Genomic DNA, 16,840 nt, shown 5'->3' on the forward strand with positions numbered 1-16,840 from the left:
GAAAATAAAATAAAAAAAAATCCACTAGAATTTGTCTACGAGTTTGAAGACATTTTTTTTCCCATCCAGGAAGCTTTTGTAATTCAAAATGTCAGGAATAGCGCTGAGTTCCAGGCTTTATACAGTAGCCCAACAAAACCTTGTTTTTGTTTTGAAAACATGCAAATTGAAACAGACTAAGGGGTCCCAGAACAGTATAACAATAAAAAGTAATCTCAGTCATGTTGTTATGAACAGTTTTTTTATTTTTTTATTTACAATGATAGTCCCAAAAACAGTTCCTGTCCTCTGAAAAACAGAGGCGAACATCACACTTGCTGCACTGGGTATTCGTATACCCTTTACTGCAATGTCTGCAGCGTCCTCTCTTCAACTTCATGGGGAAATGTCCAGTGAGGTCCTTACGCACATCGAGTGGGGGGTGACTACATGATTTCTTGGAGGGACAATTTGGACTCCCTTCATCCGAGGATGGTCTCTTCCTAGCAGCCAAAGGACTCCCTGCAGCGTCTGGGCTCCCGCTGCCTGATGATGGACATCCTCTCTTTGGAGTTGTGAGTGTTGTGTCCATCTGATTTGAAAAGGAGAAGAATCAATATTATTATTAATAATCAATTTGTGCACATGTCAAAAAAATGCATGAAGAAATCTCAAAACATGGCAAATAGCAGAGATATATTCTTACCAGGATGAGAGAGGATGCTAGCTGTGCCTGGAACTTTCTCATGCTTAGCATCTCCTTCTTTGGCATCGCGAGAGCCTGACAGTGCCGTTTGTAGAGGAGCCAGGCGTTGACCACAGCGAGGGTGATGGTGTGCCAGAAGATGTACATGTACCAACGCCGGGATTTCAGGGTGAACTTGTATTTCGCTGTAAGCAAGTCCAACAACTCCACACCTCCCATGTATTTGTTGTAGGTAGCCACAATGTAAGGTCTTTCAACATCAATGTAGGTTTTGGTGGCTTTGTCCCAGCGCTGAATCTCCTGAACAGGCTCTGGTCCAGCGAAGGATGACACAAGTGTGACTGCCCTGTCATCATACCATTTTACAGCGCAGATGTTGTGTGTCCCCTCCACTCTGTGGTCAAAGCTTCCTCTACCCTCCTTCTTCAAAGTCTTCTCATCTTTAAGGTTGCAGTTGGGGAGCCGCACCTGTCTGGCTTTACCCACATAATGGATTCCATGCTCAAGGAGCTTCACCATCAGTGGAACGGAGGTGAAGTACTTGTTTGCGTAGATCTTGTAATTCTGACCTTTTGGAAGTGTGGAGGCAAGCTTCAACACAGCATCACCTGACAATCCAAGCTCAGATTTGACGCGTATTCCTTTCTTGCCTCCCTGGTAAACATGGAAGTCATGCATCATGCCAGAGATTCCAGCTCTCACCCATACTTTGAACCCCCATGGATGTGGCTTGCCTGGCATATACTGCTTGATGCTGCTGAACTTCCCCTTGAAAGGAATCAGCATTTCATCCACAGAATTGTGCTCTTCTGGTACCACCTGCAGGCAATTCTCCCTGAATGATTCAAGCCACGGTCTGAGTTTCCAGAGTTTGTCCTTCTTTTCAATCTCTGACGCTGTCAAATTGTTCACAAAATGTAATTTTGTCAACAGAGATTGGAATCTGTTGCGTGGCATCACATCAGCAATAAGTGGGCACCGTGTATCTGTCTCCCAGTACATACGGCTTCCAGACATTTGTGCCAAACCCATCCTCAGGTACATGCCCAACATTTTCTGTATTTCCTTCGTATTAGTGTTAACAGACCTTGCATCCTTTTGAACGCTGTACTCATTTGTACTTGTAGCCAGGGCTTGAATCATGTCCTCTGACACAAACTTTTGGAAGTATTGCAGTGGAGTCTGGAGGAAGGTTACATGGTCTGTGACAGGTGGACCAGAAAAATCAGTATTGGGACTGATAAAGTCCTTTTTTTGCCAGTGATATCTGTCACGGGGCATGATGGGTTCATGTTCTCTGAGCTCAATGTCAGAATTGGTTGGGCAGTCAGAGGGCTCTTGGTTTTCATTGTCCACACAGTCAATGTCTGACTCCTCGTCACTTGCATCGGTGTCATCAAATGGTATGTCCACATCACTCTCTCCATCTTCGACGATTTCAATGATATCCTGCACACTGTACCGAGGATCTCTCCTTGCTGCTGGCATTCTGAAATGGAAAAAAACTACATTAAAACAAATGTTTATATAAATAGTACACATACTTATTAAATGCCAGATAACCTGCAGGAAAAGACGGAGTGGTGGAGAGACTGATTTTAATTTGAATTGTTTGCACATTGCACTGAAATAACCTATTCACCCATTTCACTGGTCACACGATACTGTATGGCCGAGCAATTCTAAACTCTGATTATCGTCAAAACAGGAATGCAAGTAGCCCCCAATTTACAGCCACACCTTACATTCCTGAACATTAACACCACTTCCAGAGCAATGCAATGCAAATGCGCCAAACCTGCTTTGACTATGAATTGAAAGGAACAGTTTCTTATCAATAGCCAAGAAAAAAGGGCAGACATTTGAATTTCTTTGTGAGAAAGCCCTGCTTTCTGTGATAAGGGAAAAATACTGAGTGTTGGAGGGGGTTAGAAATCATTATAAGTAAATTAAAATGATTAGATATGGCACTATATCTTTGCATATTAGGTTCTATCACATTAATATATATAATGCAATATAAGGCTAAGGGATAGAATGTGTAAATCATGTGTAGTTTAATGTTATATCGGGAAAAGTTCCTATCAAAAGCAGGGTTGTTTTGACTACCACAGTCATCCATTGTTTTTATATTGCAACAACTACAAAACAAGCTCTAGATAAAATGTAGAGCACATTTTACACAATAACTACATCTTTACCAGTGGCGGCTGGTGGAGTTTTCTCCAGGGGGGGGCTATAAATTCAAAAGGGACATATACCAAAAACCAACGTATACTTATTTATCACACCAGTATATCTATATGAATGCCAACAACAAAAAACACTTTATAAACACACCTTATAAAAACAGAACACAATTCCATATACAGGTTTATTTTTTGTACATAAATGTTGCCCTTCTGAGGCTTTGTGGAGGCATATCTGTGTTTTGCATGGTCCAATATGGTGTCACTGACCAAAAAAAAAATGTACCTGTTTAATAATGGAGTCAAATTGTAATAAAGGGTCAAATAAATGGTTATTTTTCAGTAAGACTTACATAATGTCTCTATTTTAAAAAAACAACTCATGATTCAGATCAGTTAGTCTACCAAACTGATTCATGCTCATTAATAAATGATAATCTTGAATTAAATTCACTGATCCAACTTAAATTACATTTCTCATTTCCTATTAAAGGGCAAAAAAATCGAACCGTTTAAGCCTGGCTTTAGTCAGCTTTTTATTTATTTTTTTTATATATATAAAAACTATGTATTTTCAGATAATGTGTTATTAAGAGCAACTTTTCAATGAAAAACATGTAGAAAAAGTAGACTATATTATATTACTTTCCATGTGAATCCTAGATTGTTCATTCTTCTTTGCCTTTTCTAATAAAGTGCTTTAAATCAGTCCTACCTGTCTTTATCCATGCTGGGTCAGATTCGAGTATCCGATGTGTCTCCAGTCACCAGTAGGGCTTGGTCGTCGTGACGTAGGCACTTCGCGTCGCCGCCATGTTGAATGCGTCTTTTACCGCGGCTCAGACTACTGCCTATGACTATCGGGTACTGTACTCCCTCTCAGCCGTGTTTTAATTTGATTAATTTCACCTTAACTTGATTTCAACCATGGTAAACCGTTGCTGTATTGTGGGCTGTAACAGCTCAACGCATGATCGCCATGGGAACATAGAAAATGGGTTAACTTTCCACCGCTTTCCTGAATGGACGCGTAACCATGGAGACCAAGCGTCAGAGATAAAGAGTCGTCGGCTTGCTTGGATCGCGGCTGTAAGACGACCGAACATAACTTTCCACAGTATTCCAATGTCATTGAGAGTGTGTTCCCTGCATTTTCATTCTGGTAAGTTAAAGATGCACGGTTTTATTTTATATCCTACTTTGTTTCTTTCCTTCAAAGTTGGGATCTTTTACGGGAAAATAATAAAAACGGCAGCGGGAAAAGGCTCAAATACATGAGAAACCCGGAGGGTTGGCAGTTAACGTTACTAACTTCACCTTTGAAACACATAGCAGCTACTTAAAAGTACATTACATGCGTGAGTGGTTGTTAGCATTAGCGGTTAGCAGTTGCTAAACTAGCAGGTTCCAGAGCCCCTCTGATCACAGCTTACCTTCGTACGGATTACTGTGTTCCCACTGTTTGCTGGCTTTATGATCTGCAGCTCCTGAACCCATCCATTCATGAACTGCACATGAGACTCCAAGGACTTGTAGCTTGGGAACTGTTTTGAAGTATAGGCGCTCACTCATCGGTGCTCCACTCATTGTTTGGAACTTCATATGGATCCAAATGATTAATAATGCTGATTTTGTCACCATACCGGTCCCTGGCTTCTCTATTTAGTGTTCCGGTAAATTCCAGATCCTTTTCGGGATTTTAACATCTTTTTTCTCTCTACTTCTACGTCTCTTCTTTCAACAACAACGTTGTGTCAGAGCTATGTTTACGTTCGCGTAGCCGTCAATATGACCACGACGTCCCACAATGCAACGTGGATCCCGAGCCCTATTGAACGTCTGCTCTGTGGCGGGAGGTGGTGAGCGAATACCATTCCGGTCATCTTCTTCTTCTGCTTTATGGGATATTATTGGCGATTCCTACGCAACGAAATGGCGCATTACCGCCACCAACTGGTATGGAGTGTGGATCTGAATGGCAACTATCTACTTAAACTGAACACAACTAAATCAACAAAACCAAAATAAGATTCAAATCCTCTCAATTGCATTGATTAATCTAAGAAAATGAAAAACAATTACATAACACTTAGCTCTTGAGTTCTTTCTAAGGATTTCTATAGAATTAAAGTGTATTCTCTCTTTTTTAAAATTTTGAACCAATTCCCTCCTTTTCCTTTCATGCTTCTTACAGTGTACCATAACATGTTCAATTGTTTCTTGTTGCTCACAGTATTCACACATACTGGTGTTTTGTTTACCTGTTTTAAACAAAGTAAAGTTTAATCCTGTGTGCCCAAATCTAAGTCTTGATATAATTGTTTCTTCTCTTCTGTTCCTTCCTGCACATCTCCTCTGAATCATAAAAAACACCGTCCTTTCCTCTCTCTTCTCATTGCTTTTGCAACCTTGCCTTCAATCTCTGTTTAATGATGCTCTTTGTTTCCATCATACTAATTTTAACTGACAGATCGATGGCTTCTCTTTTTGTAGCTTCCTTTGCAGCCTTATCTGCCATTTCATTTCCTTTAACTCCCCTATGTGCTGGTACCCATACAAATATGCAGTGGTGTCAAAAGTACCCACATTTGTTACTTAAGTAGAAGTATAGATACTGTAGTATAAAAACACTCTGGTAAAAGTTGAAGTATCAACTTGACCTCTTTACTCAAGTAAAAGTGAAAAAGTATGTGCTCCAAAAACTACTTAAAGTATAAAAGTATAAAGTAACCTTTAAGAAAACGCCAGATGCCACTATATTAATTGAAAGCTCAATTTTTCGACTATTTCAAAAAAATCTTTGAGATAGGGCCAGGGATGAGGGAGGTCTTGTTGGTCTCCGACTCCATATCTAGATACGCTCTCGCCTGTGTCCGACCTTTCAGACATTTAGACATGTTTTTCGAAATCCGACATTATAGCATGGCATAGCGGTTCATGTTTGCAGTTTGAAGAACACCTGCTTGCTTCTGATGATTTCCTTTAGCTAACCAATGAGTGTTTGCATTATATGACTCATCCATGGCATGAAATATATATTTATAAACATTAAACCAGGGGTAACTAATAAAAAATCAGTGGGGACTGAATAAAGAAAATCAACCAGTAAATGTCAGGAGACATTTTTAATGATCTGTTACTTTAAACAGAATTTAACACTGAAATAAAATTATGTATTTATGCATCCATGTTATGCATTGAATAAAACAAAAAAGATAAAAAAATAAATAAAAATAGAAATTGCCAAATAGTGCATCCCGTGCTATCTGAGAGGAGTTGACACTTGTATGACTGTATTCCTGTATATCCATCAGTAGTTAAAGGACAAATGTCAGCAAATGCAAATTCTGCCTGTAAAACAATGACAGCGCAATTGTCGCTGTACAATCTGAAGCCTCATTTGGAGCTTTTAAATAGGCTTTTGAAAAACTTTGATAATTTGCTGCTGTAATATTATATATTTTTTAGAATAAAAAGCTAGCAGATGTGCATAATCAAAAAATAACAGAAATAGAGTTATAGAGCATTCAGTATTATAAGAAAGCCCACACTGTTTCTGAATAAATACATTATTGTATGAGTTAAGTTCTGTTCCGTTTATGTCTCTTTCCTTGTAAGTCTGAAATGTCCCATGCTCTTGAATGCACCATAGCTGTCTGACGCTCGCGAATGCATCACTGGTCTGTGTTGATGCGCGTTTGATTTTCAGCTGAAGACAAAGCTCTGCAGTTTTAAAACCCACGTCGGATAATCACTGTTTATTGTTGTGTGTGAATAACAAGAGACTACAACAAATAAATCAGCTTTACCTCGGACAAAATCTTTGGATTTAATGTTGTTCATAACATCGCAGTCCGCTAATCCGTGACCTGTGCTTTAAACTGCAGCCAAAAGTAACGAGTAACGTTTGTTTTAAAAATGTAAGGAATAGAAAGTAAAGATACTTGTGTGAAAATGTAATGAGTAGAAGTCAAAAGTAGGAGGAAAAATAAGTAATGGAGTAAAGTATAGATACCTAAAAAGTGTACTTAAGTACAGTAACGAAGTATTTGTACTTCGTTACTTGACACCTCTGCAAATATGACTGTTATGCCCATCATTTGAATTCTGTATAATGTTCGCTGGATTTCAATCAGAATATCTGCTCTGCTATCTGAGTGACTTCTCTGTAAACTGATTAGTGATGACGGTGAATTTGACCAAATAACCACGCTCAGTGGTCCTATTTCATCTACCCATTGTACTCTAAACAGAATTGCAAGCATTTCTGCTGTGTATACTGAGATATTATCACCGGTTCTCTTTCCTATTAAAATAAATAATAAAAGATACTCCTATCTTGGTAACTAAACTTTTTGATGCATCTGTGTATATCTGGATGAAACTGTAGTAACTAATAATATATGCCTGTATTGTATGCGAATCCTGTATTGCATGTAAATTCAAATTACACCTCCTATCCTCATTTTTCTTTTCTAATAGTGTCAGATCTGTGTACTTTCGCTTCAGGTTGTATCCAAGTTGGTACTTGCTTTGATTCTGTTTTATTTTCCTATATTTTAATCATGTAAAGCACTTTGCATTGTCTTTATACTGAATTGTGCCATACAAATAAATTTGCCTTGCCTTGCCTTGCTGGTAATGGTACTGTTGGACTGAAACTTACATCATTTAATTCAAACTCCATTGCTTTTTGTTTAACTGTCCGCCCAAAGCTTTTACTCTCCATTTTCTCCATTTCCCAACAAAATTTTAAAGTGCTTTGTGCTGGATGATTTTCACTATGTCCCTGTAAATTAGCCCAATAATTCAAAGATAACCGAATTCTTCTTAACTCAAGAGCCATTTCACCCATTTCCACCTGTAATGCTGCTAAAAAAAAGATCGTTTACAGACCCCCAAAACACCGGCTTCGTATGGATGAGAGGCTGGTTTGGTGAAAAATTTGTGCGTTTAGGCCAGGGTTCGGCTTCGTGTGGACGGGGCCTAAATAAGGCTGAAACAAACTGGCATCAGAACAAGAGCATGCTCCAAACTCTTTTCATTACCTGCCCCTGCAACATCAGACCTTTTTGCAGGAATATCTTGATAAGTCATATCTAAATCTTTTATTTTGGCAAACCTATTGAAATATCATACAGGTCCTAGTTCCTGAGCTGAGAACAGGTCATAACTGTGCTTTTCCAACAAGGCAAGGCAGAGCCTGTTTATATTGTCCATTCACCAACAAACTGATTTATATTGCAAAGCTCACTATATGAAAGAAAGAACAACTTAGAGAATAATTGTAATTTGTCTGTTCTTGCCTGTTCATGTCATTCAACATTTCAGCTTAGAGAATGACAAACAGTATGATTTCGGTATTGAAGTAACATTTATTTCACCCAAGGAAAAGAACTACATATGAGGCTACAATTGTCCCATTTAGCAGTTTTTTACAAACCCAAGGGTGAGTCCTTCCTGCATTTGTGACAGGTATACTTTGTGCAATGCAAACAATGCTCAGTGCTGTGGTTCCTGTTGCAGAGATTGCACACCTGGACTGCTTATAATAACAATGAAAAAAGAAAAAATAGAGTTTAGCACATTTTCCCAAAGTAAGAGTTGTAGTGTGAACTAGATGAGGTTATCTATGTTTGGAGGTGCTACAATGATCTATAGTGTAATTATTGGCTATTATATGCTTATAATAACAATGAATAAATCTCCAAAAATACAGTTTGGCCTATTTTCCCAAGGTAAGAGTTGTATTATGATCCAGATGAGGTTATCTGTGTATCCTACACGTTTGGAGGCACTACAGTGATCTATAGTGTAGTCATTGCCCATTTTATACTTATTCTAATAATAAAATAGGTGTCATTTGTCATTTAGGCTTTTGGAAATTCCTCAGAAAAGTATTACTTTTGAATCCAATAAATGTGATAATAATCCACCTCTCCTTGGTGATTTTTTGAATATTTATTTCTGATTATTTTGCACTTTGCAGATGGAGCATTTGCAGAGCAGCGAGCTCCCCATAGGGTTCAATGTAATTCTCTCAGTGTGATAGGCAGACTTGTTTTTAGGAAACTATGGTTGTAGCTCACTGTCTGTCCTGCTGTGGTTGCAGAGAGGTGTCTGTTTTGTAGAATAAATAATCCGCAGATTAGTTATTAATCCGGAAAATCTGAATCTGTGAATATATTGCCAACTTTACTGCAGTTTCACGATGCTGTCTGCATGTCTGCAGCGGAAGAGAGAGAGAGGAGAGATTGCTTGAGTTTTTTTCCCCCCAAATAAATAATGGTCATTATTGTATAAATGTTCATTATTGTATAAATATTGTTGCTTTCTACAGCGTTCCAGCTCATGCAGCTATTTTTATTGTACAGATCAGTTATCGTCTGATCGCTGCACTGAAATCATGGTGCTGTTGGTGACACTGATGACCTAGTTATTGTCATGATCTGGCCTGTTTGCTCCTCCCTTATTAGTAATTCCTCTCACCTGCCATTTTCCCTCGCTGCCTCAATTTCAATTTATTCCCCTCACATGTTTCCTCTGGCTTAAATTCAGTTCTCCCTGAGCATTCAGTGCCAGATCATTACTTGTCTTTCTGTTAACCTGTCAGTTTTATTCCCTCGGTTTCTGTCCTGGATCCTGGTGGCCAGTGGAAAGAGGGTTTTAGTGTTTGTCTCGTCTCCTGATTGTCCACTGTTCCTCCCCCGCGGAGTCCTCTGGGTTTTTGGCTCATTATGGGGGGAGGTTCAGTTTTTATCCAGTAAGCCTGGCTCCAGGGAGGAGACCAGTTTAAAGTCCTGCTTCAAGTTCCGGTTCTGCGTCCTGTCTCGGCTGCCCTCTTCCACTGTGCCTGCCTGTCTGCACCTGATCCTGTCTGCTCCTGTGCGTGACCACCTGGTCATGCTTCTGGTCCCAGTCAGACTCTGAACCCTCCTGGGAGCCTGTGGATGCCTGGAAGTCTGGATCCTGCCACCTGTTTCTGTTCCTGCCTGATCTGGATGCTGCCTGTTCTGTCAGTTCTGGATCCCTGACCAGGATCGGCTTCCAGCATCACCTCTGGGACTGCAGCACTTGGGGACATTCATGGTCTGGACTATTAAACCAGGTAAGTGACCAACGCAGATAATCTTCTATCAGATGATCGTGGTCACTTACCTGTGTTTCTCCCCTAGAGTGTCTGAGATTGGGCGGTGCCCCGCCCCCCCCGCATGCAGTGTCCTTGAAGCCACAGCTCCGCTTTTGTTTTGTTTTATTTAATAAACGTTTGAACTTTCCTACTGACTGTCTCTCCTTGAATACTGGGTCCTTCTGTCCCCCCCCCCCCCCCCCCCCCCCCCCCCCCCCCCCCCCCCCCCCCCCCCCCCCCCCCCCCCCCCCCCCCCCCCCCCCCCCCCCCCCCCCCCCCCCCCCCCCCCCCCCCCCCCCCCCCCCCCCCCCCCCCCCCCCCCCCCCCCCCCCCCCCCCCCCCCCCCCCCCCCCCCCCCCCCCCCCCCCCCCCCCCCCCCCCCCCCCCCCCCCCCCCCCCCCCCCCCCCCCCCCCCCCCCCCCCCCCCCCCCCCCCCCCCCCCCCCCCCCCCCCCCCCCCCCCCCCCCCCCCCCCCCCCCCCCCCCCCCCCCCCCCCCCCCCCCCCCCCCCCCCCCCCCCCCCCCCCCCCCCCCCCCCCCCCCCCCCACATAATGGATTTCCATGCTCAAGGAGCTCACCATCAGTGGAACGGAGGTGAAGTACTTGTTTGCGTAGATCTTGTAGTTCTGACCTTTTGGAAGTGTGGAGGCAAGCTTCAACACAGCATCACCTGACAATCCAAGCTCAGATTTGACGCGTATTCCTTTCTTGCCTCCCTGGTAAACATGGAAGTCATGCATCATGCCAGAGATTCCAGCTCTCACCCATACTTTGAACCCCCATGGGTGTGGCTTGCCTGGCATATACTGCTTGATGCTGCTGAACTTCCCCTTGAAAGGAATCAGCATTTCATCCACAGAATTGTGCTCTTCTGGTACCACCTGCAGGCAATTCTCCCTGAATGATTCAAGCCACGGTCTGAGTTTCCAGAGTTTGTCCTTCTTTTCAATCTCTGACGCTGTCAAATTGTTCACAAAATGTAATTTTGTCAACAGAGATTGGAACCTGTTGCGTGGCATCACATCAGCAATAAGTGGGCACCGTGTATCTGTCTCCCAGTACATACGGCTTCCAGACATTTGTGCCAAACCCATCCTCAGGTACATGCCCAACATTTTCTGTATTTCCTTCGTATTAGTGTTAACAGACCTTGCATCCTTTTGAACGCTGTACTCATTTGTACTTGTAGCCAGGGCTTGAATCATGTCCTCTGACACAAACTTTTGGAAGTATTGCAGTGGAGTCTGGAGGAAGGTTACATGGTCTGTGACAGGTGGACCAGAAAAATCAGTATTGGGACTGATAAAGTCCTTTTTTTGCCAGTGATATCTGTCACGGGGCATGATGGGTTCATGTTCTCTGAGCTCAATGTCAGAATTGGCTGGGCAGTCAGAGGGCTCTTGGTTTTCATTGTCCACACAGTCAATGTCTGACTCCTCGTCACTCGCATCAGTGTCATCAAATGGTATGTCCACATCACTCTCTCCATCTTCGACGATTTCAGTGATATCCTGCACACTGTACCGAGGATCTCTCCTTGCTGCTGGCATTCTGAAATGGAAAAAAATGTAATTAAAACAAAGGTTTATATAAATAGTACACATACTTATTAGATTCCAGATAACCTGCAGGAAAAGACTGGGTGGTGGAGAGACTGATTTTAATTTGAATTGTTTGCACATTGCACTGAAATAACCTATTCACCCATTTCACTGGTCACACGATACTGTATGGCCGAGCAATTGTAAACTCTGATTATCGTCAAAACAGGAATGCAAGTAGCCCCCAATTTACAGCCACACCTTACATTCCTGAACATTAACACCACTTCCAGAGCAATGCAATGCAAATGCTGCTTTGACTATGAATTGAAAGGAACAGTTTCTTATCAATAGCCAAGAAAAAAGGGCAGACATTTGAATTTCTTTGTGAGAAAGCCCTGCTTTCTGTGATAAGGGAAAAATACTGAGTGTTGAAGGTGGTTAGAAATCATTATAAGTAAATTAAAATAATTAGATATGGCACTATATATTTGCATATTAGGTTCTATCACATTAATATATATAATGCAATATAAGGCTAAGGGATAGAATGTGTAAATTATGTGTAGTTTAATGTTATATCGGGAAAAGTTCCTATCAAAAGCAGGGTTGTTTTGACTACCACAGTCATCCATTGTTTTTATATTGCAACAACTACAAAACAAGCTCTAGATAAAATGTAGAGCACATTTTACACAATAACTACATCTTTACCAGTGGCGGCTGGTGGAGTTTTCTCCAGGGGGGGCTATAAATTCAAAATGGACATATACCAAAAACCAACGTATACTAATTTATCACACCAGTATATCTATATGAATGCCAACAACAAAAAACACTTTATAAACACACTTTATAAAAAGAAAACACAATTCCATATACAGGTTTATTTTTTGTACATAAATGTTGCCCTTCTGAGGCTTTGTGGAGGCATATCTGTGTTTTGCATGGTCCAATATGGTGTCACTGACCCAAAAAAAAAATGTACCTGTTTAATAATGGAGTCAAATTGTAATAAAGGGTCAAATAAATGGTTATTTTTCAGTAAGACTTACATAATGTCTCTATTTTAAAAAAACAACTCATGATTCAGATCAGTTAGTCTACCAAACTGATTCATGCTCATTAATCGGTCTCCGTCAGTCACGTGACATTTGTTGCTAAGACGCCATTTTTGGCGTAAAGGCGTAGTGTAAACAACCGCAGTATAGCTAAACGAAGGACTAAAGGATTGAGTTTGTCTCTCTGACTATATGGAAAAAAGTAAGCAGAATGTGAAATTACCGTAGGCTACGGTGTCGTGCCAAGGTAGTTATCCCTGCGAAAATTTGTATCCCCTCGTCGGGCGCGCGCACGGAGTAGGAAGAACAACCCGAGTTAACTCCGCTTCGATTCCAACGTGCAGAACTTGAAATTTGAAAGGTTTTACGTACATGAGAGTTGAGCTTTACTGTTTTATTCTTTACTTCACATGTTATAGCCGAATATCGCCAGTGATATTGATCTAAAACTAATAATAAAACACAAACGTTTGCTTGAAAGCTGGTCGCTGACAGCAGTGTCTACTCCTTCCTCTGAAAGCAAACAGATCCTTGTTCTTTTCCACATGTTCATTAAAAAAATCTCTCATTGTTTCACAGTGTCCAAATGTTCTCATCCCATTGAAAACTGTTGTAAACCATATACTTGCAATAAAAATGATATATATGGGATGAAATAAAACCTGCTGTAATCTGTTCCCCCTGTCTAAATCATGCAAGAAAGGCCCCAGCTTTTTCATTTTTGGCTTCTAAGTATCTTTTATGTTGACAATTTATTCCTGAAACTTTGGATGCGATGGACCTTTATTTCTTAAAGTTACAAGGAGGGAACAAATTATAGCAGGCCACCTGCTGTAATCTGTTCCCCCTGTCTAAATCAGACAAAAAAGGCCCCAGCTTTTTCATTTTTGGCATCATAAAAGATGCTTATAAGCCAAAAATGACAAATCTGGGACCTTTTTTGCCTGATTTAGACAGGGGGAACAGATTATAGCAGGTGGTCTGCTATAATCTGTCCCCCCCTTGTAACTTTAAGAAATAAAGGTCAATCAACTCCAAAGTTTCAGGGGTTAGTTGTCATCATAAAAGATACTTATAAGCCAAAAATGAAAAAGCTGGGACCTTTTTTGTCTGATTTATACAGGGGGAACAGATTATAGCAGGTGGCCTGCTATAATTTGTTCCCCCCTTATAACTTTAAGAAATAAAGGTCAATCAACTCCAAAGTGTCAGGGGTTAGTTGTCATCATAAAAGATGTTTATAAGCCAAAATTAAAAAAAAAGCTGGGGCCTTTTTTGTCTGATTTAGACAGGGGGAACAGATTATAGCAGGTGGCCTGCTATAATTTGTTCCCCCCTATTAACTTTAAGAAATAAAGGTCAATCTACTCCAAAGTTTCAGGGGTTAGTCGTCATCATAAAAGATGTTTATAAGCCAAAAATGAAAAAGCTGGGGCCTTTTATGCCTAATTTAGACAGGGGGAACAGATTACAGCAGGTTTTATTTTATCCCATATTGCCAGTTCTGGCATATGGTCTTTAATGATTACACGTGCACTCCATTTTCTATTTCATTTTTATTGCAAGTATACGGTTTACAACAGTTTTCAATGGGATGAGAACATTTGGACACTGTGAAACAATGAGAGATTTTTTAATGAACGTGTGGAAAAGAACAAGGATCTGTTTGCTTTCAGAGGGAGGAGTAGACACTGCTGTCAGCGACCAGCTTTCAAGCAAACGTTTGTGTTTTATTATTAGTTTTAGATCAATATCACTGGCGATATTCTGCTATAACATGTGAAGTAAAGAATAAAACAGTAAAGCTCAACTTTCATGCACGTAAAACCTTTCAAATTTCAAGTTCTGCACGTTGGAATTGAAGTGGAGTTAACTCGGGTTGTTCTTCCTACTCCGTGCGCGATCCCGACGAGGGGATACAAATTTTCGCAGGGATAACTACCTTGGCAAGACACCGGGACTGGCAGCCTCTCACACAACACGATCGTGTCATTTCTGGTAAATAATTGTGCCGAAAGAACAGCCGCGTGTGGCTTCTTCTTCTTCTTATGGGATTTTATGGCGGTTGGCAGACTTGTGAATTGTGCATTACCGCCACCAACTGATATGGAGTAAAGCAAGAAAACAGGAAACGATTCACCCCCCCCAAAAAAAAAAAAAAAAAAAAAAAAAAAACCTGTGTAACTTAAACCAACATAATACTAAATCACATTTGCCCATATAATTTTAATTTACTCTAGGTCATCTTAACTCTGCCAGTTTCTGATGGTCCCATCGGTCCTCCCATCATACTTCCAACCATCTCACAGTTCAAATCTTTAATGTCCAGATATTTTTCTGCAGCCTTCACTATTATTTTGATTTTTTTCCGTTTTTTTTGTTGTCTGTGCAGTACAATTAATTACTTCTACCATGAAAAGAACAAAATTTGTCTTTTTAACAATAAGTGAGTCTTCATCAATTTTTAGAGATTTCTCTAGAGGTTTGGAATTTGCTGTGTGTTGAACTGTAGGTTTGGGTTTTTCTGACTGAGGTGGGATCCTTTTTGCAGCTTCAGCGTAGGTTATTCCGAGCTCAAATTTCATTTTTTTAATTTCCTCAGACCTTTTGCTTGCTTCACAGCCGCGATAGGCAGCAGTATGTTCTCCACCACAATTACAGCATTTTATTATAGCTTCTTTTCCACATTTTCCGTACTCATGTTCTCCTGCACACCTTCCACATCTCTGTTTCCCTTTACAAACTGCTGCAACGTGACCGAATTTTTGGCATTTGAAACATCTCAATGGTGGAGGATTGTAGATTTTGACATTATAGCTTATGTAACCGATGAATACTTTGCTTGGTAATTGCTCTTCTTCGAATTTAATTAGCACAGATAAACTGTCAGATCTTTCTCCGTTTCTTGTTGTTTTTAACCGTTTTACTTCTTTTACTTTTGCACCGCTTATGTTTTCCAGAATCTCTTTTTCAGAAATTTTTAGAGGAACTCCTCCAATGACTCCCCTGCTGATCTTTTTGTTCTCCATTAAGCTGCACTGAACTCTTATCCCGTCAATTTTGTTGATCCGTATTGCTTTGCCTTGCTGGGCGCTGTCTCTGCAGTTAATTAGCAGGTCTCCACTGTACAGAATTCTGGCACCTCTGACTTCTCCGACAAGTTTATTGATGGTTTTTGTTAAGTGAACCGGATTCCAATTTGTAAAAGAGTCTGCCTGATTAACGACTTTGAATATGACTTTGAATTCATTTTGTTGTGCTGTGGAATGTATGGAATGATCATCACTGGATTGTTCTGAACTAGATTCCCCTTGAACTGATCTCTGTTTTTTCCGCTTTTTCTCATTTTTTGATGTTGCTATCTTCCAACCTTCATTGTCACTATTTCCCTCTTCCATCCCACAAGAATCGCTTCCTGTTTCCTCACTACTCACGGCCCAAGACATTTCTCCATAAGCAGCTTCAAAACACGCGCCATGCACCCGCGTGTGGCTTATCTCGACTTTACGCCTAATATGGTGGTTTTCCCACGATGCACCGCGCCCGAGGTAAACAATTGACGTCACCTGGCGGAGACCGATAAATGATAATCTTGAATTAAATTCACTGATCCAACTTAAATTACATTTCTCATTTCCTATTAAAGGGCAAAAAAATCGAACCGTTTAAGCCTGGCTTTAGTCAGCTTTTTATTTAATTTTTTTATATATATATATAAACTATGTGTTTTCTGATAATGTGTTATTAAGAGCAACTTTTCAATGAAAAACATGTAGAAAAAGTAGACTATATTATATTACTTTCCATGTGAATCCTAGATTGTTCATTCTTCTTTGCCTTTTCTAATAAAGTGCTTTAAATCAGTCCTACCTGTCTTTATCCATGCTGGGTCAGATTCGAGTATCCGATGTGTCTCCAGTCACCAGTTGAACGTCTGCTCTGTGGCGGGAGGTGGTGAGCGAATACCATTCCGGTCATCTTCTTCTTCTTCTTCTTCTTCTTATGGGATTTTATGGCGGTTGGCAGACTTGTGAATTGTGCATTACCGCCACCAACTGATATGGAGTAAAGCAAGAAAACAGGAAACGATTCACCCCCCCCCCCCAAAAAAAAAAAAAAAAAAAAAAAAAAAAACCTGTGTAACTTAAACCAACATAATACTAAATCACATTTGCCCATATAATTTTAATTTACTCTAGGTCATCTTAACTCTGCCAGTTTCTGATGGTCCCATC

At 40.7% G+C, this 16,840-nt stretch overlaps 1 protein-coding gene across 2 annotated transcripts; it reads right to left on the bottom strand.

Moving 5' to 3' along the window:
• Positions 1 to 224: 224 nt before the first annotated feature.
• Positions 225 to 16,593, bottom strand: LOC119791216 (piggyBac transposable element-derived protein 3-like). 2 transcript variants are annotated; one of them, XM_038297192.1, is made up of 4 exons: positions 16,476 to 16,593; positions 10,582 to 11,554; positions 686 to 1,201; positions 225 to 571 (listed from the first exon to the last, which is right to left on the bottom strand). In XM_038297192.1, the coding sequence occupies exons 1-4, from the start codon at positions 16,487 to 16,489 to the stop codon at positions 251 to 253; spliced, it is 1,824 nt and encodes a 607-aa protein (XP_038153120.1). In that variant the 5' UTR covers positions 16,490 to 16,593; the 3' UTR covers positions 225 to 250. The 2 variants fall into 2 exon arrangements, with proteins under 2 accessions (XP_038153120.1, XP_038153122.1); XM_038297194.1 differs by lacking the exons at positions 10,582 to 11,554; positions 16,476 to 16,593 and adding an exon at positions 3,590 to 3,646 and having other exon boundaries at positions 686 to 2,174.
• Between the last annotated feature and the right edge of the window lie 247 nt (positions 16,594 to 16,840).

This window comes from Cyprinodon tularosa, unplaced genomic scaffold (assembly GCF_016077235.1).
Source record: "Cyprinodon tularosa strain WSP-4 unplaced genomic scaffold, ASM1607723v1 ctg385, whole genome shotgun sequence".
In the NCBI taxonomy this organism is placed as follows: Eukaryota; Metazoa; Chordata; class Actinopteri; order Cyprinodontiformes; family Cyprinodontidae; genus Cyprinodon; species Cyprinodon tularosa.

Excerpts from the sequence above, each read along its gene's own strand:
- LOC119791216 (XM_038297192.1), bottom strand. Across the intron at positions 1,202-10,581 it reads TCACCTCCGTTCCACTGATG|GTGAAGCTCCTTGAGCATGG; the intron begins GTGAGCTCCTTG and ends GTTCCACTGATG. Across the intron at positions 572-685 it reads TAGCATCCTCTCTCATCCTG|ATGGACACAACACTCACAAC; the intron begins GTAAGAATATAT and ends TTTTCAAATCAG.